General features: G+C 39.2%; 1 protein-coding gene across 2 annotated transcripts in view; it reads left to right on the top strand.

Annotated features, from left to right (window-relative positions):
• RASA3 (RAS p21 protein activator 3) overlaps positions 1 to 19,721 on the top strand; it is a 175,235-nt gene that overhangs the window by 70,764 nt on the left and 84,750 nt on the right. For both annotated transcript variants that reach the window (XM_017737105.1, XM_008635854.2), the window contains exon 3: positions 10,643 to 10,760. In XM_017737105.1, coding sequence (XP_017592594.1) covers positions 10,684 to 10,760 — 77 coding nt within the window. In that variant the 5' untranslated portion in view covers positions 10,643 to 10,683. The remainder of the gene's footprint in view (positions 1 to 10,642; positions 10,761 to 19,721) is intronic.

The following is a 19,721-nucleotide window of genomic DNA, read 5'->3' on the forward strand; positions in this document are numbered from 1 at the left end:
TTATTGTATTGTAACCAGGACTTCAGACATTCTCATTCTCTCTTCACTTCTACTTCAGACTTTCTCATACTTCTCTCTTCCACTTCTACTCTTGCTCTTACTCTTGCTCTTACACTCTCTCTCTCACCCGTTTACTCTCTTGCTCTCTTGGGCCTGCTCAGAGCTGAGTCTGGCAGCTCTGAGCAGTGCCCCAATACCCACGCCCTTTACAATAAACTGACTGTGTCCCGAGACCTGCCTATAGAGATCTCTCGTCTCCATCCGTTACCGTCTCCGTCCCGACCGAACCCGCCCGAAACCTACATATAAACTCTGTCATAGTTTATAGATGAAAACCTGAACAGGAGGAAAGATGGATTAATGTTCCACATTAAACTTTGATTCTGGTTGTTATGAGCAGCTTCGTTTTTCGTATTGTAAGTTGTAAACGGTGTTTTGACAGAAAAATGCTCATGGAGTAGGTGGAGGTGCAAACCAGTGTGGTAGAAAATGAGATTATCTATAGAATGCCCAAATAGTGGTGTTTTGGGTCTTTTTGCAAGGCTTTTTCTGGTGGTCTTGTTCTGTCTCCAGTTTTCAGCTGATTCTCACAGGTATCAGACACTCACAATCGTTATGAATACTAGTTCACATTGTTATTTTTCCTTTCATTCTGTGTGAAACAGATGCGTGAGGTGACTAGAGAGAGATGCTAAAATTCAGCTTCGGATGAATTTCATAGGTGTGGGTGAGCAGCTCATTGGGAATACGCAGCTTCCAAAAAACACTGCCAGATTTGAAAAATACTCAGCCTCTAGGTGATTAACCAGCACCAAAATTTAATTTTGAGTCTTGTCTTTATTTCTGTGAGAATACCCACTGGAATAGAATAGACTTGTGTTGCTTTGAAGTTTGTTTAATCCTGCTGCATTGGCTTCCTCTGGAAGACAACATGACTGTGTATTTTGGCAGTTACTTTGTGCAGACATGAGTATGTTGGGTCCTATGTACTGTGAGATGGGGACTTGATCCTGTGACTGCAGATGAAGCAAGGACAAGTAAATGCTTAGGTATTTGTATGTGTGAACTTCATTTCCTTGAAAGATTCTTCCCCCAGCCACCACCTGGGACATTGGGAAATTGGATGGGGGAATTCTTGTTTGTTTTTTACAGTTGGTTTTGCTCAGTGCTGGTCAGTCAAGTCCCATATACTGCTCTAGATTTGCGGGTAGAACTTTACAGCTTGTTCTAAAATTAATCTCATACACTCTTAGCTTGCAACTCAGAAACTTTCCAAGGCTTAAGACAGTGGTTGCTACAATTGTCATTTCTTCCCTATACTTAGGTCAGTTTGTCTTGATCTGTATTTTCTAAGTGAAAATTTTATTTCAACAAGGAGCCAGGAAGTCTTGTGCTGGTGAGATTTTTGAAAAAACAGCTACTTGTTTAGTAAGCCTGCTGACATGGTAAATGGAATGTTTAGTAGGATCTTGGATGATGATGGTCCAGTTTCGTCAGTGTATGGATGTTCTGGAAGTAGCTGCTTCTAGAAGTTCTTGGGCCAAACTGTGTGGGGGCAGTAGTTAAGGCACTCTGGCTTCAGAGTAGAGGCATGTTGTCCTCTTACTTTCAGTGAATAAATCAATAGGTTTGTAGATCAGTTGCAGTGTATCCTTGCATCTGCAGACTTGAGAGTTTAGCTGCACAGCACTGCAAGCTGTGATAGTCAAGCTGTGATTGCTGTGATAGTCAAGCAATTTTTAAGCACCTTAATATGTTGTAGGGAGAGATGCTATTGGTTTTGCTTCATTAATGGAACAGCAAGCTAGCAACAAGAAATTAGCATAATTTATGTTAATTCTTGTGCATTGTTGTCCTGCATCTGTGCAATACAGGCTATTCAACAGTGAAATAATTTTTTTAAAGCCACCCATAATCATATAAGGCACCAACCTTAGTAATGTCCAAGTGGAATTTATTTTTGTTTCACTCCACTAGAAAAAGTGCTATGTAAATAAAGGCCCAGTAACTAAAGTAAAACAAATACTGTGCATGGGTTTGGTAATGTCATAATCTGAGAGCCGAGTTTGTAGCATAGCATTTGTCAGCCACCAAAGACTACAGCTAGAAAGGTATGCTTTCCCTTTTTCATTCCAAACCCATTGATAATGGTGTAGACTGAGAACTGATTATGCTCACACTTCTCTTAAAGGGTTTCCTTTTGTCTTGTTCATTCGTGCAGAGGACACTTGTTGGTTATGAAGAAACACATGAGGAATATTTAAATGGGAAAAAAGAATTTGATCTCATTGTAGGAAAGTAACCTATTTTTGCTGTTTTTGAATAAAGACTGAAGTAAAGCAAGTTGAGGAGATACCAAAACCTTGTTCTTTCCCTTATGATGATTAATTTTGTAATAGGAAGAGCATTTTGAATGTGAAGGAAGATACTCTTTTCTCAGTTAATTCCTAAGTCTTAGATGGTTTTCAAGATTACCTTGAGCTTCTGTGCTCAAAATCACCCGGTTTCTCAATAGCCAGGTTTTATTTTGGATTTAACACTGTGGGGCCAGAGGACTGAACTGAACCTGATCTAAACTTGATCCTGTGAGACTCTGCTTGGTGAAGATGTTTCTAAATATATAATTCTAAAGCAAGAGCCATTGTGGACAGTGGAATCATTAGAGGAAAGAGTTATGGTTTCTTAACAGTACCCATAAAGCTTAGGCTTTTTAGCAATTATTCCTTTTGGTTAGTAGTTTTTAATCTAAGCAAAACACAGCCTTTGGCAGGTTTGTACTTTTCATGTTGCTCTACTCTAAAAGTTTTTGGCGTTGCTTGTTGTGATAGAAGTGATTAGTGCCTGGAAGAGAGAGGGCATCATTACTTTTTCATTGCTTGTGTTTTGTTGGTTTTTCCACATAGCTGTAGCTTTTTGATCTACATTTTAAAAAAATGGAATGTACATAGATAAAAATTGTCCTTTTTCTTATTTTTTTGTCATGCGACCTTTGGTTTTGTCTGTGAATAATAGAAATGAAAGTAAATTACTTACTTCCACAGACATTTCTTTTTGCATATGCTGATGTTTTTGAGAATGCTACTTTTGTTCCTTAGCAATGACTAGGTTCCTTAGTACAGAGCAACAATCTTAAATTATCCTAAAGTACAGAGGCTCTCAAAAGGGAACATTTGAATTGTTGTTGGATTTTGTTGTTTGATGTTGTAAATCATTTGCTTGTATTTCCTGTGTCAAACTGTTTTTCTAAAAATAGCTGAAATTGCTCACTGTTTGCTCAGTGCAGCTCCATGATGGAATAGCCTGTTTAAAGTTACTTCCTCTCAGCTACTCTGCCCCTCCTGCAGCCTGAATCTCTCCCTCATGGCCTCCCAAAACAGATGTTCAGTGACTTAAACTTTGCTGAGAGAAGGTCTTTTATAACTTTAGGAAGCTGATTTTCAAAAAACAACTACCACCAAACCAAACAACTCCCCCTCACAAACGCCCCACCTCAGAACAAAAACAAAAAACCTACCGAGAACTGCACAAGCCACAATCTAAACTAAGATCACCATTCAGAGGCTACAGAACAACCTATAGCTAGTCCCTACAGTACTGAAACTGGTAGGAAAAACCTCTCGGGTCTCTACCAAATGCAGCTGGGAAGTTGCATGAGATGTCTTGATGCAAAGTACCATCTTCAAAACACAAGCTGGATTGAAAAAAAAAAGATGTATGTGGAACTGAGTCTAACTTTGTATCAACACAGATAAAAGAGACAGTCTAGCTAATTCATTGGTTCTTCTGCAGAAATATGAAAAAAAATCTCATCAAAGTAACTTAGAATGCTAACCCCAGAATGCCACAGGAAAACTGGATTCAACTGTAAACTCCTTGAGAACACCTTTTTCCTGGCAGTATTCTACTTTAAAATAGTATCTTCAAAGTGTCCTTTTATACAGAATAGCTTCAGTCTTGTTAAAAAGCAGCTGGACTGTGTGGTTTTTATTTTGTGGGATTAAGTTACTATTCCAAGGGGATCTTTAGAGAAACCTGATGCCTGCTGTTGGCCACAATATTGGCAAGTAGCATGCAACCAGTTATTAAAGAGTTGAGGAGAATTATGCTTCTCCTCTTGTACAAACTAAAATCTTAATTTTGCAAGCAGCTCTCATGAAACTTGCTTTATAGGCATCTTTCCTCTCAGCCCTGGGATTTGATTAACAGCCCTTGTGCTGTAAGCACTTAAGTACTTAAGATCATGACAAGATCTTTTTGAGCCTTCTCTGTGTTCATTCTTCTTACAAGAAAAGTAAGACTGTCAGCCTGCAGCTTCTCATTGTTCTCCAGTGAAAATATCCTCAGCTGCTTCTGTTACACCCAGAAAAATAAAGCAAGATATGTGGACAGTTTATTGGACTTTCAGGGCTGCAAAAGGAGAACTGGAATGTCTGATCACACGTGTATAGGAAAAAGGGAATTTGGCAACTTTCCATTCTGAGTGATAGGTCTGACTCTGTTCACCATGCAGGCTGTGGCTGGTAAGACTTAGCAGTTGTTACAGTGGACAGAAAAGCCTGTTTGCTGTGCCAGAACAGGCTCCAGATCAGAGGAGGATCTGTATGAAGGTTCCTAACAGGTATAGAATAAGTTTAATCACGTGAGGGGGCAAGGAGGTAGTATAGTAGTATGGCACTGGGTATACCAGTGAAGTGATTGTGCAGATGGGATTTTAACAGATGCCAAATGTTCCTGTCACTAGGCTGTGAATAGAGGTATCAGCTGGTGCTGGTCTTCAGTTTCATGCCAAATTGTCTAAAAAGTTGTAATTAGTGTAGTACGCTTTCCTTGATGGCCACTTGCTGAAGCAACGCTGTGGTATCGAGGCCATGGTATTGAGCTGCTCAGGGGTTGTTGCTAATGCCCAGGTCTTCAGTATTGTTCTGTTGAGGATGTGCTTTCCCTGAGACTTATAATGTGATGACCATTTCACGTGGAAAGAGGCTGGCAGGCAAGGGCTTTTAGATTAAGAACAGGTCATCTAAAAATTGAATTTTCCAGGTCACCAAAATCTGTTTACAGATGGCTATTTTTGATCTGGTTTAGAAATATAATGCAATCTGTCTCTCCATGAGAGGAAAGTTGTGTGTATGTGTGTGTACATAAATGCCAATGGTCAAAGCAAAGAGACATTGTTGGACAAGTAGCGTTTCTAGCCACATCTGTTTTAAAAGAAAAAAATTCTTGAATATATCAATTTTCTTTATCAGACATTTGATTTTCATGTGTTTTTCTTATTTTTAGGCTGTGAGAATTATACACAGAAGTGGAGGGAAAAGAACATTTTGGCATGTATTGCTTAGAAAGTATTTATTGTTTTTATTTTACCACAGAAGTACAAAAGAGCACTACGCTATTTACACAGCTCCATAGTTGCATGCTGGGTACACCGGTTCTCGGAACTTCACTTTTAAAATTTATTTTATTTCTTTTTTCTATTTGGAAAGGCAAAAATTAATTCAAGCTTTCATTTCTGAGAGGTGCACACAGTATGTCTACATATAGGGATGATATACAAATGTAACAATCTATTCTGCTTTCAAACATTACATTAATGTCATATAATTATCACATTAGCTGTTTGGTAACAAAATTGGGTTCTAACGTGAATTGAAGTTCTTCAACTGGGACCATTCCAATACTAAAAGAGATTACTTTGTCAGTGTATTCTTTCTGAGGTATTGCAGTCATATCCCTCCCCTAGTCCCCATCTCATCTACAAAAAAGATGGTCTTTCTTTTGCAAGAAAATGAACTGCTTTCTCAGCATTCAGCATAAATGCAACTGTTTCTGTTCAGTTTAAATTTAATGCATAGGCATGAAATTCTAGGTATTTCTGTGTGTTTTAATCAACATTGAGTGTTATTATATTGCTGGTTTAAGTAAAATTAAGTATTAGAAACTTGCTGGCATCTTGATATTTTACGTAAAGGCTGAATTTTGTGTGTGAGTAGCTTTTTAAGCATAAATTGTGATACTCAGAGCTCTTTCACACATTTTTCTTTTTCTGTTTTTGCTTGATGCGTCGATATTCAAGTAATAATGCTTTTTCTGAAGAAAGAAAACTTGAAAGGAGTGCTTGAGATAATTTTTCAATATTTCCAGCATCTCTATTGAGACAGACAGCTTAAAGGAGAACAGGAGAAGCTTTTCATTCTTGACATACATTACTGTTCTGTTTTTGTTCTTGAAATGCTTCCCTACAAGCTTCTTTGGACAGTGTGCTCCTGAATATAGCAGAAACAAAGTGGATTGTTGTGGGTTTGTATACGATGCCCTTTTCAGATTTTAGGTATTTTGTTTCTGTACTCAAGTCTTTCAGCATGCTCCTTGAGGTCAAATACTCTGGCATTGAAAGCTCAGCTGCTTTTATTGGATTTATTTTTTTGGAGGTAGGTTTCTGTTTGCTTGTTTTCTGAAACAGTTTGAGAAATGGTTCTCTCGTGCCAACTTGGTCAAATATGTTGCTGCTAGAAAATAGCAAGCTAAATTTGCTAACAAATTACAAAGTCTTCCTTAATGCATTCAGATTGGCAGATGTGTGCTGGTGACCCAGTATTTGGCAGCACAAGAGCAGGAAATTTGTTGCAAAAGGAAGAAATAATACCTGGCTGTCATGCATTCTTTACCTTTCAGAAAGTTGCCTCTGGGGAAATATGTTAGAAGCAAAGATGACACAATGGCGAGTGTCTAAATTAAATTAAAAATACTAGATGCTTAAAAAAGACTAAAGTGGCAAAAGCTTAAGGAAATGTATGTATATATTTGTTTATTTCTAGAAGCATTTTCAAAGTTTTTTTATTTCTTACAATTTATGCTCCCAGTGCCCTTCCCTGCCATATGCACAGGAGAGCCCTTTTTACTTGCTTTCCTTTTATTGGCAGTGTTTTAGCAGGGCAGGAATATGCAACATTGGAAAGAACAAGGAAGATGAATACAATTTTGAGTTTTTCCTTCATCTTTTTCCAGCTTGTTGCATTCCCTGTGCCTGGCTCAAGCTAAGCTATCTGTGCTGCCGTGATAATCTATTTTTGAACTGTAGTGACCCTGTAATAATTTATGGGGAGAAGATAGCAAGCCAGTGACATATTCAGAATTTTATAGTCTATTTTTTAAGACTTGTCCAAAATACCTAATGTTAACTTTTCCGTAGCTGAAATCAGCTTTGCTAGGTTTAAGTACTTAGTGCTGAATTGAGTTCAGCACACAGTTAAATTAGGACCCATGTACATTAGAAGTGCAGGGATAGAGGGAAAAGCTGTTGCAGACTTGAACAGATTATTCTGCTACTGTTGCTCCAAATGGAAGCCTTATGCTCCAAAACAGAGTGTTTGTGTAGTCTAAATTGTCAGGGTTTTAGACATCTTAAGCAACATTCCGTTTCTTCTTAGTGGAAGTGGAAAACTGAAGGTTTTGAAGGCAATTGTATTGACCTTTCACCTGCAAACCCTCTCCAAGTTCTCTAGGGTACATGTATTTCACAAAAATGAAGAGGGGGGGAAAAAGTGGAGTTGGCTTTTGAAAATGCAATTGATGAAGATGCCTCTTCTATACAGATAGGTTAAGTGATTAAATTCTTGCCCAAAATAAATGATCTCATTTTTGAGAAAATGGAAATGACTGTATCATGTATTCAGGGCTTTCTTTTTTTTCATTTCAGTAAAAACCAAAAAATTACTGATCAAATTGTTGAGCTTCATTGTAGATGGCAAAACAGTGCCACAGAGGGAACTTTTTGTCTTGGAGGAATCTAAAGAGCAACTGAAGCTCTAACAGAGCACGTTTGTTGACACAAAATGTCTGGCGAGAGAGCTGAGTCTTTAGCTATGCTTGAAAGCTTGATAAATTTGTCTTTCTCAACTGCTCAGTGCTGGAGGAATCTAAACAGCCATTGGCTGCTGCTGCTGTTGGGAAGAAAAAGTATTTTTTTTTTTTTTGTAAGCTACTCAAGTCAGTAACATGATTAGTGTATTGGGTTGGTCAATTAATCCCTTGTTCTAATCTCAGTAGTTTTTCAGGGTCTTTTTCCATTTTGAAGAAAGAAATTACTGTAAAATGTCTTCTCCCTTTATCTTCCGTCTGTGCGCTTTCTAACATTGTGATGGTGGTGACCTTTAATTTGCTCTACAAACTCTGCAGGCAGCCATTTTCTGGTGATGCTAAATGGTGTCTTCCTTCATGCTGCATTTATGTTTCAATATTGTGGGCTTTCCTACTGTAAGTCTTTTAACAAAGAAGAGAACTGAGTTTTCAAATGTGGTTCTTACAGAGTACTTGACATAACTGTTACGTTTAGGTGCTTAAGTGAATATTGTGCACATCAAAAAAAGGAAATCAAGATGAAAAATGGCGATTTGGTTTCATGTGATGCAGTAATCTTGAAGTAGGAAGTGGAAGAGTGCAGAAAAAGGGAAGCTGTGTTATTAATTTGGTTTGATTTTGAGCTTGAAATGTTTTGTGTCTTTCTTTTGGAAGAACCGTGAGAACAGTGTTCCAGCCCCAGAGGAAGACTTCCTTATCAGTCTGCTATTGAAACGCTTCCTGTTGACACTCTCTCTCATTGGGGAACTGTACCCAGTCATCCAGAAAAGAGTCTGGTTTCATGTGACTTTAATGTGAGGAAAATTAATAGAAATTTGATTGCCTGGGGAGAGGAGACAGCCTTGGAGGCCCCAGTCTGTGAGAATAGTGCATTTGGTTTGTAACTTGCTTGAACTCAGACTAACAAGAATAAAACTTGAAGGTTTAGTATGGCAGGATAGACTTCAATGCAGACTGAGCAAGCCATCAATAATCCTCAGTATATTTTTGTCTAGAGCTGCTGCAGTTAAACTATTGCTAACACTTCAGCTTAGTTTAACGCCACGTTGGGCGCACCAACAGATGTTCCAGTCACACCTTCAAATTACAGTGGAGACAGCTTTTTTTGATGCAGTGTCTCACAACTCTGAAGGAAGTGGGAAGAATGCTATCAAGTTGTATCAGCTGAGCTGAGACAGCAAACTTACTCAGAAGAACTCAAGCGAGGCATTACTGAAGCAACAGTTTCAAGTCCCTTTTTAGTGCCTCTATATATGCTCCATTGTTAGCTTTAGAAAACATATATACATACAGTCACTCGTATACAAGCCATTTGTGAGAAACGTGGATATGTGGTGTTTCCAAGGGTATGCCATGGGTCAGTTAGCAAAAGCACGTGAACAGTGTGCCAGAAACGGATCACAGGCAGGAGTCCTGTGTCATTTTGTGCCTTTCCTTTGTAGCTGAGGATGCAGGTTGGCTCAGCATTTCCTCTCTACACGTCTTCAGTATTTACATGCACATGCATCAGATTGCTGTTGAACAAATCTGCCAAAAGGAAAAAGTATGTCTTTACTGAAGATAGGGTTGAAAAAGCAAGGCGATTCTGTTAGTAGTATAAAGCTATTTGGGAGCTGGAGACAGAAACTCTGTCTAGGAAAGTGCGCTTAAGCTGAGCTGTAGACATTGGATAGAAAGTTATATTTGTTACCATCATTTAGAGTTTCCTTCTATACTGGTGAACAAGCCTGTGTTCCCTTGGTCTGTGCAGTTTTAGTTTTGTTTTGTTCCTTGTATTTTTACCAGGAGAGAATGATCTAGTTCCCGTGGTATGTGCTAATAATCTCCAGCTACTGGAAGACTGACGGTAAATAAGACCATGAGCATTGTAGACTTGCATTTAGGTCTGAGTTTTGTCTTTAGAATTAAATCACTCATCCACATAGTGTTAAGTTGCTTTCGCACAACAGTGAGGGGCATTGTCCAGTTTCCTGTTGGAGAGTTTTGATTTTTATCAGTCAGCCAAAGAAATTTAGTGCTTGGCTTTGGTTGTTAATAGATATGTATGGGAAAACTGTGGTTTTGTTCTTGTTTCATACTCGGGTTTGGTAGTCTCTTGGTTACCCTGAGTTCCTCAGTCCTGTCCTTTTTGTTGTTGTTGTTAAATACAGGATACATACTTACTTCTTGCTGTAGTTTTGAAACAAAGGTTATTGTGAAGAATATTCATGACTTGCATAGTACCTTTGTGCAAGGACCTTAGACAGCTTCACAAGTGCTAATTATCCCATCAGAGTGCTTTGAAGTCCAGCTTGTGATCTAAGGCTGTTGGCTGTAACTAAAGTGACTGTTTTCCATCTCCACATCCGTGGAGAGTGGTGAAGCTGTGATCTGCACAGCTCATTTGCTGTGTTCTGGTAATGGCTTTAGGATAAAATCAGTGGGCTGTCTTGGAAAGCTTGATTGCTATGTTGTATAGTGTTCCTGGTATCTTATGGTAACATTGATCAGAATCTAAGTACGAGTATGGAAGGAGATAGTCTGCATTCAAATACATGTGAATAAGTTGGATGCAACAGACAGTTGAATTGTTAGCTGAGCTCTAAACTTGGTGACTGTCAGGACCGGCTGGAATGAAAACAGGAGACTGCTGCAAAGTTTAATAGAGACTTCACATTTGAGAAGGAAAATATAATACTTTGCTTTAGCCATGTTGCTGACACTGCCTTAAGTTGACAGATAACTAATTTATGCATAATGTTGTAATATGTAATCTTTCTGGTTTTTTTCTTTCTTGTCTTAGGTGAAGCCAAAAATCTTCCTACATATCCGGGGCCAAACAAGATGAGGGATTGCTACTGTACTGTAAACCTGGACCAGGAGGAGGTTTTCAGGACCAAAATAGTGGAGAAGTCATTATGGTAACACATACATATATAAATTCTCATTCTCTGCTTACTAGGTGTGTTCAATATTCCAAAGATACTTTCTTGAGGGGAAAAGAGAGGATGAATAGGATTCTTCTTCCAGTTTTAAAAACACTAGTGGTAAAACCAGTAATGTCATGAAAACTATCTGTATTTATGGGAAAATGCCTTCACCAATGCAACCCATACTAATTTTTTCCTAACAGTGTACAACCAGTGCTCCTTTCTTTCTGCAGTATTTGTTTTGAACTTCCCTAAGCTTTTAAAATCTCAACTTAGAAAGGGTGCACTAAACTCCATTTTGCATCTTCCTATGCTTAGAATTTTGCATTGGTCTGGCTGCCCTAGGGAGTTAAGGATTTTATTTGTTTTCCTGTCACGGGCTGTGACTGAAGGGAGAGGTTTGAACACAAGATGCCTGTCTGATTATCTTGGACACTTTCTGTGAGATTGCGGATGTCAAATGTAGAATGAAACAGAATGAGAAGCGTGTAGTAAAAGTTAAAATGCTTTCTCCTGGAAATCCTTAGACATCAGAAAAATAAAGGGAACTAGGCTAGGTGTATATGTATATTCTGGTAAGCGAGGCGTTTTTGAGAGGAGAGGAAAAAAACAGCAAGGAACAGTCAAGTTTATAACTTTTATCTTAAGAGATAACTCTCACCCTTTTCCCAATTTGAGTAATATGTTAGGAATTTGCTATTTGTCTTGTTATTGCAAATAATGTACTTCAGGAGGAATCTCTAGACCTCAGTCCCAACCACTCAGAAGTACCTGACACGTTCAGGAATGTGAGTGGGATTTATTCCTCTAAGTCTCTTTAGTTGTTCTTTCACATAAATTTTTTTCATCTTTAAGCCTTGGTGTTTTTGAATGATGATGCTAATGCTTTCCTATTTGTAGTATACTGTATTAACAAAAAGCAAAACCTGGTCTGTATTTAACTGTATTAACTGTATTAACTGTATTAACAAAAAGCAAAACCTGGTCTGTATGCCTTCTTCCTCACCCCTGTAGCTGACATGTAGTGTCCCTAAACCTTATATCCCTGAACCAGTTGTTTCTCTAGAAGTGATTTTTGGATGTCATATCAATTTTGTTGTTGTTGTTTTTGGGACTTCTAAAATTTTTTTTCTTCTGGATGGTCATTAATGCTTCACAGGGAAATGGAAGATGGGAAGTGAGAATGTATGAGAATAGTTGATGTCATTTCCTTGAATTAATCCAAGCATTTTTCTATTGAAAAAATAAACTCCTGGTAATAAAAATAAGCAGCAAGTTTAATTTCTACAGTGGGAAAAGTTCCATCTTTATATAAAGATGGAGAGGTACACTGGGGCTGTGCAAAACTGGAAGGTTTCTGGTTTCCTGATGGGGCTAAGTTCATTTTATTAATTGAGGTAAATTCAGGGAGAGCTGAGCAATGATCAGAGGTCTGGAAAATGTAACAGAATAAATCTGTAAATAAAAAAAGTTAAACAAAACCAAAAAAAACCCCAAACCCCACCCCTCCCCTCATATTCTGCTGTAATTATTTGCTTATTCAGAGGAAATTTTAATTATTAAAATTGTAATATCAAAGGACTTCTGAAGTCCAGCTGGTCCAATCCCTACTCAATAAAGCACAAGTTGAAAATTAAGTTGTGTTGCTCAGAGTTCTGTGCATCATTATTTCCACATAGAAAATACTGCTTGTTTTACTCACAAAATAATGTGCTATAAATTGTTAACTTTCAAATAATGACATGGTCTGTCTGTCCAGTATGGACGCTGCAAGTAATAATGAACTCAAATTGCAGTGGAGAAGGAAGTTGAGGTTAAGGTTTACTGTGAAGAAAAATCTCTGTTAAAGGTTCTGAAGCACTGGAGTAGATTGCGTTGGTTTTTGTGTTTATTGCTGATGGCTTTTAATAGGTTTTATATAATCAGTCCCAACTAAATAATAGGGATCTTCCAGCTTTGAAACAGTGGCGGGACCAGATGACCTCTCAAAATCCCGTTATGGACCTATTTTCTTTGATCTAAGGCTTGACTAAAGATGGTCTCCTTGGTCATTATTTCTTCTCCTGGTAAATTCCTGTCTTCAGTGGGAGTCTGCCTTCTCCCTGTGTGAGCTTCTGTTTTCAAATACTATTTTTGGAAAACTTGCTGCTTCACAGTCTCTGAATATCCACTTATAGGCATTGATATAACTCAGTTTTGCTCTTAGCCATGTAGGTGTTTCCCTGTCTTTGTTTTTCTGGGACATAAAAGAAAAGCAGACAAAAATCCCAAATACATGAGTGGTAATCCTGGGATGTCTTCCCAATCCATGGGTAGGAATTGCTCTTACCTATTGAGGCACACTCAAACAGCTACTTTATCTTTCATGACTGTGCTTACGTCTTTTAAAACAAATGCGTACATAGACTTCCAGAAGATGTTTTTCAAATGATACCAGACCCTACTGCAGTTGCCTAATTGTTTTTTGTAGGATTCTAGGATGAGCTGGGGAGCCAGTCATGTTGTTATATTCTTTAATGCTTGTTTGCAAATTCATTTAACCCATCGAGTGAGTTATTGGGCTAGCGAGACTTATGTGCCCTATGGGCTGTGTAATTTCTGTGCAGCAGAGAAATTCCTGCTCTTGTGTACGGTGCTTCTTTGCCAGGCACTTGCCAACTTAGTAGTGAATCATGTGTTGGTCCCTTTTTCTGAGGTATTGCTGCAGTGATACACAGTGTTTGGGGACAGGGATGTGAAGCTGGGCCAATGCTCGACTAAATTAATTGAGTCCTGCCTGAAACTCCACATGGCTGGCACTGGAGTGGGTGACACAGCTTGACACAGATCTCCCCTACAGTTTGAAGGGGAGAGCGCTGGCTCTGATCTGTTGTTCATGCCTGTTTTCTATTTCTTATCACTTCATGTCTGGCACAGGGCTGACTTGCTGTAAAGTTCTAAGAATTGCTTGTGTTTTTACTGAGGCTGATTACCCCCCTCATCTTCCAATAAGCTCAAAAAATTATTTTTATGTAGTCTATAGAAATCGACATGCTTTGTATGAAAATCTGAATTGCGAGGTCTTTCATATGCAGCCCTAGTACTGATTCTGGAATGATGTCTTCTTGGAGAAACCCATCTTTTGCAGCATTTCTGAATTATTTTTTTCATCACCTGCATGAAAAGACTTGTAATTGACACAATGTCTTGTGTAGCTGGGAATTACTTTTTTCTTTCCCACCCTTTTTTCTCTGTTGAACTTCATTAGGCTTCTACTAGGCACTGCATAAGTGTATATTTTTCCATGCAGGCCTTCTCCTGGTGTAAAGCTTAAATAGACCTGGCAAATGGAAAAAAGGAAGCAGTTATCTCTCCTTCCCAGGGGGACTTGGATGGATGTCCAATTCTGGCTTGCTTGGAACATATTTGATAGAACTTTCAGACTCTGACTCATCATCTCCTGTTTTATACTGGGACAGTGTAAGAAGTTGCCTCCCTGAGCTTTGTCCTAATCTTCTGCAACAGATTTTCTTTCTTTGTTAGACTGTAGCAGAGGCATGAGAAGACAGCTGAGAGCAGTAACCTTTTAAATCAACAATTCGTGAATCATTCAGAACTCAAAACAACTGAACCAGCACATCCTGTTGTCCAGCGAAGTGCCCTTACCAGTGCTCTGAAGAGAATCTCTATGAGGTTGATGCCCTTTATCTAAGTTTGTGTTTCAAAAACTGAGAGGAACTAGCATGGTGAATCTTACCTCCTCTGTTCAGCAGTCAGGTGGGGTTCATAAATTAGAATGTGGAATTTAAGTCATTCCTGTCATCCAGCCTCTTGGCTGCTGTTAAACTGGATGGTGGGCACTGCTGCCTTGTGCTGGAAGATTTTGAGGGCTGCTGCGATAAACTTAGTAGTGTCTGACTGAAACACGTCAAGGGTTGGTTGCCACTGGGGCAGGTCTTCCTACAAAACCACAGAGCAACATGAAAGTGATGTTTATAGGGGTGGTTCAGAATCATCCCACTTCTCTGGGGATCTTTGGGCAAGAACAGTGAATACATGAGTTGGTCAGAGCCAGAAATCCAGGTTCTCAGGGAGAGAATCTTGAACTCTTCAAGCAGCACTGTTTTTGTAAACTTGGCACAGGCTTTTACTAAATTCTAAGACAGTCACATGCAAGTCATAAGATATGAAGGAGAGGTCAGTTAGAGCCAGGATTTAATATGCTTCTCTGTTTTGTATTTGTCATTCAGTATTTATATTACCATAATCTACAAAGACACTGAATAGATTTGGCTCCATTCCATATTACCTAGCAAAGATGTACGTGAAGGGACTTGTGTATTTTATGTCCTAAGGAGCATGTTAGGCTGACTGTGTTTTTATTAATGCAGAGATCTACAAATTTTCTTTAGTTCTGAGCTGCAAGTAAACAGCCTGACAAGAATTTTGCCTATTAATTCCCTTTGCTCAGTAAACTACTTATCTTCCCTCACTAGTAGTATTCCCTACATCAGGCTCCACCATCCAGGAGTGCTTCCTAGCTACAGATATTTCCCAAGGATGAACTTTCTTGGCTTGTTGGTGTTAAGACTGACTTTGCCTTTGCAGTTTGCATCAAATGTGCCCATTCACTTAAAGGGCAGTGTCAGCTGCAACAGGAAATCAAGGCAGCTTCTCAAATCATAGGTGAAGAATGGAAGGAATGTGTCATCTCTAAATTTGTTTCAAGGATATGAATAAAGGCAAAATCTGTCGTACGCTAAGAATCAAATGTCTGACAGCGTGTGCTTTAGAGAGGTGAGCCAAGCATCTTGAGTCTGTGATTATTTAGTTCACCACTATTTCACTGAGGAATTTTTCACGTGCTAAACATAGTGATCAAACCCTGAATGAACAACAAGTGAAGCCAGAGGCACTTTCCCACCCCCAGGTTTTTTTGGTTGGTTTTTTGGGGGTTTTGTTGGTTTGGTTTTTTTTTTTTGCTAGTCTCTGGTGAACATAACAGTGAGAACTACAAGTCTGCTGTGTACTTGTGAGCGTATATTGAAATGTGCTGTAAATTCACACTTAAGGCTATGTTCTCTTTAATAAGTGGTTGCCCTGTCTTTGTTTAAGAATTAGATCAGGTAATAAATTCAGCCAGTAGCTCTCAGAACTTTGAGTTATTCTACTGCCATATTTAATGTTGTTATTTTCTAATTCTAGGTTTGCTTAAATCCTTTTCCCCCGTATGTTTGGAGTTCATGGCTGCATAGCTAAACTTCTCATGTTCTGATAACATCTTGGATGCAGGCCTCTTCTCAGATTTTAAACACAAAGTTGTTTCCCTTAGTTGGAGTGTTGCCAAAATTAGCTGTTGTATCTGAGTTAACTCCATTAGCTGCTTCTGCATTCTTACATTGCCAGCTCACCTTCTTGAAATAACAGCTTTGCCCAGCCCAGGGGCCTTAAGCAGAGAGGCCTTGAGGTGGATGTTGCAGCGTGTTCTGCAGCTTTACCCCCATGTGTTCCCAGGATGTGCCATCTTCTGCATGCAACAGCACCTAACTGTGGCTTGAATTCCTAATAAACTTCAGTTCTGGAACACTCAAGCTTCTAAAGGAAAGGTTTAAGATTGGTAAGGGGTACAACTTTAGCCTGGTCAGGGATATTATTGAAGCCAAGGACTGCATGGTTGTGCAGGGAAGTAATATAGCTGGGAAGGGTGCCAGTAAGGGAAGCCAGACTTAATGGAAGAAGGAGAGTGAGGTGAACCTTGAGACCCAAGGCAGGGTTTATGAATGAGAGCGTTTATCTATATGAAAAACCACCCATGTGAGTAACAACTGTTGGTGTTTAGGCTGCTTTGAGTGATTTTAAAAAAAAGTAAATGCAGCTGTAATGTGACTTCTGCTGTTTGTGTGTGTCGTCTTACAGAATATTTTGGGAGGTGACCAGGGGCCAAACGGCTGCTGCTTCAATTTATCATAATCCTTGTAAGCCTCATTGAGCCAAACCAGCAACTGTCAAGTGAGGTTGATAACTATAGCTCATGTGTCTGTCTGTCTCTTCTGAGCACAGGACTGAGAAAATGCACACTGCTTTATTTTTTCCTCAGTGTAGTAGGGCTGGTTATGGATGTAACAAAGCACTGTTCATCTGAGTGTCTCTGCACAGTGACGTGAGAAACAATTCACTTAGGTTCGGTGGGTGTCTGGTAGACTGCAGCCAGCACTCTCAACAGTGGGCATGAGTGATATGTTTGGATTTCAATGTTGCCTCCTGTGCCGTATACTTCCTGTTGCATGTCCTCTGCCAAATCTGTGCTTCAAATATAATATTAGTTATTTTTAATAAAATGTGTCAGAAAGCTACCATGACATCTGCCAGCTTTGGCTTTTATTTGCCTGTTGTTTTGTAGTTCTGTGTCTAGTAAGAGACTGAAGTACATTCAGATTTTATTTGGCTTGATGTATCTGCTTTGAATAAACCTTCTCTCTTCTACCCTACTCCCTTTACATATGCTGCAAAGCATAGCATAAAAAGTATTAGCCACGTAGTAGAAAAAGCGTAGTAGTAGAAACAAACAAGTGTGCTCCTTTGTACAAGACTGATTTTGCTTCCTGCTCACATGGTGATGTGAACTCTGGTGTTCAGTTCATGCAGCAGGATGAATCCAGTATTTCTAAACCTTTTAAAATAGTCAGAGGACATGGGGTTGCCTGTGGCATGTTAATAGTCCTTACTTTTAATCACAAAAGCAGTCAGAAAAAAAATCCATACACAAAGAATTCTGGTTTGAGGGGTTTCATTATTATTCATCGTGCAACTCTTTCACTTCATCCACTGAAGTACTGGTGCCAACACAAAAACAAAACTGCTTTAGCAAATCCTAAGTATTGAGAAACAAGCACGAGATTTTGTAACACAGCCTGAAACTAAAGAAATGTTTTTACACTAACATTTGTTCTATGAAATCTCTTCCCCTCTGTTAATATTATTTGTGATGATATCAGTAGATATCTGAAGCTATGAAATAAAATTGCAAGTATGTTTCTGGAATTTAGTAAAATGTAAATGTGAACAATTTTTGAACCCTTTCTAGAGGGTTTATTGTGTTCGAAGTAAGGATTCTTTATTTGCTTTCATTCCACTTGATCTGCACAGTAATTTCTGTTTCTCTTCTCCTTCCCTGTCTCCTCCTGAAAATATCTATTGCCAAAACATGCATTAGAAGAGATTCAAAAATAGATACCTTGAAATGGGGAGGGCTGGACAGCTGTAAGTAAGTGAAACAATACATAGAGGGATCTTTTTTAGTTTTGTTTTCTTGGTATTCCTGCTCCCATGCCATGAGCATTCAGAACAAGCAAGTTTTTGGTGAGGGGAGAGTGAGTATGCCTGAAGATTCAAATCCATTGCACTATTTATGCATCTTTTTGACTTGATTTTTTGTGTGTATCTCTTCTGTGATGAGAGCTGTGGAATCATACTAGGGAGAGTGTCCTGAGGAGGGATTGATCAGTGTATGTGTTGGTGGTCAAGGCTGTACAAAAGCTGTGCAATAAGAGAGCCTTGTGCTTCCTGAGGAAGAAGGACAGTTTAGGTCAGGCTTCCCTCTTTCAGAACATATTAAGGTGATGTGCATGTAGTGAAAAAGAAATGAGAAAGGAGTGTGAAGTGACAGTATGTGGAATAGAAGGTTAGTCAGGCCCTTATGTGCCTGAAAGCTTGGAGCAAGGATTTAAAAATTAGTACAGGTCTTTTCTCCATTTCTAAACTCATCAGGAAAATAAGAGACAGCGACTTAAGAACAAGCCCTGTTTCATAACTAAAGAGTAGCTGATACCTGCACTGAGACTCTTCTTGTTGCTGTGATGGCAAAACTGAAACGAAATTAGCAGAGCTGTACTAAACTTAGTAGTCTTTACTGAAAAAGCTGGGTTTGGAAACGCAGTTAAGTTCAGCATGGAAGGAGATGAATTGCATTTTCAAGGGAGATCCACTGTTTCTGGCCTTGCAAGTTCCTGCTCTCAGCAGTTACGTCCCATCACTTGTTTGAAGTCCAGAAGAAACTGAAATAATGACAGCACTGGTCTTGTCCATGCCCTTCCCTTGTGATCATATTGATTTGCAGTCTATACTGCCAGGGTTGGGGAGGAGGCCCTCATTGTTACTCCTCCACTATGAATGATTAAAATTTCTCCTGAGTGTAGGGCTGATTCATCTACATCAAAAGTTCAACTCAAAACCTGTATGTTGAATCTGAACTCACTTGGTTCTTGAAAGATTTTTGAGTTTTCGACCGGGTTAGTTCCAGTATTTGTTTTGGAGGATGTTGTCAGACTCCCGAGGGCTGTGTAGGCAGATGTTGCTGCTTTTTATTAATTGCTCTGTCAAAATAAAAGTACTTACTGAATCTCCGTCAGACAAATTCTGGCTTTTCGGAGAGAGGAGACACTGGGGAAGGCATTTAGCTGTTCTTTTGGAAAAACCATTCTGGAGCCCTGGGGTTCTCGTTCAAGATAAGTTAGCTTGGGAAATAAATCACGGGATTTGACTGCTGCGACCTCTTGCTCTTCAGGTCTGGGTGGGAGACAAAGCGAGTACTGTTCTGAAGAGATACATGGAGAAAAGGCACACATCTAAGTGGAAGCTGGAAGCATTTGTGTGGTTGCTTTTGATTCCTTCAAAAAGAAGTTACTGTTTCTGCAGAGCTACACAAGATTGGGTTGGGGACATACCAGATTTATCTTGATGTGTATCCTTACAGTTAAAACTTTGCTGGCTAATTACCGAGTGCAGATTGAGTATGCTTGTGTTGGAAATCTGCTTGCTTAAATTAATTAAGAACCAATGCACCTCAGGGGTGTTACCTGAGTGATAGAGGTTGTGAATCTACGAGGGGTTCAAGATCTCAGAGGGGAAAAACCAAGAGCAGAACAAAGCTTCTCTTCTGGGCTCAGACTGCACTGCTAGGACTAATAAACCTTG

This window comes from Corvus brachyrhynchos, unplaced genomic scaffold (genome assembly GCF_000691975.1).
Source record: "Corvus brachyrhynchos isolate BGI_N302 unplaced genomic scaffold, ASM69197v1 scaffold83, whole genome shotgun sequence".
Lineage (NCBI taxonomy): Eukaryota > Metazoa > Chordata > Aves > Passeriformes > Corvidae > Corvus > Corvus brachyrhynchos.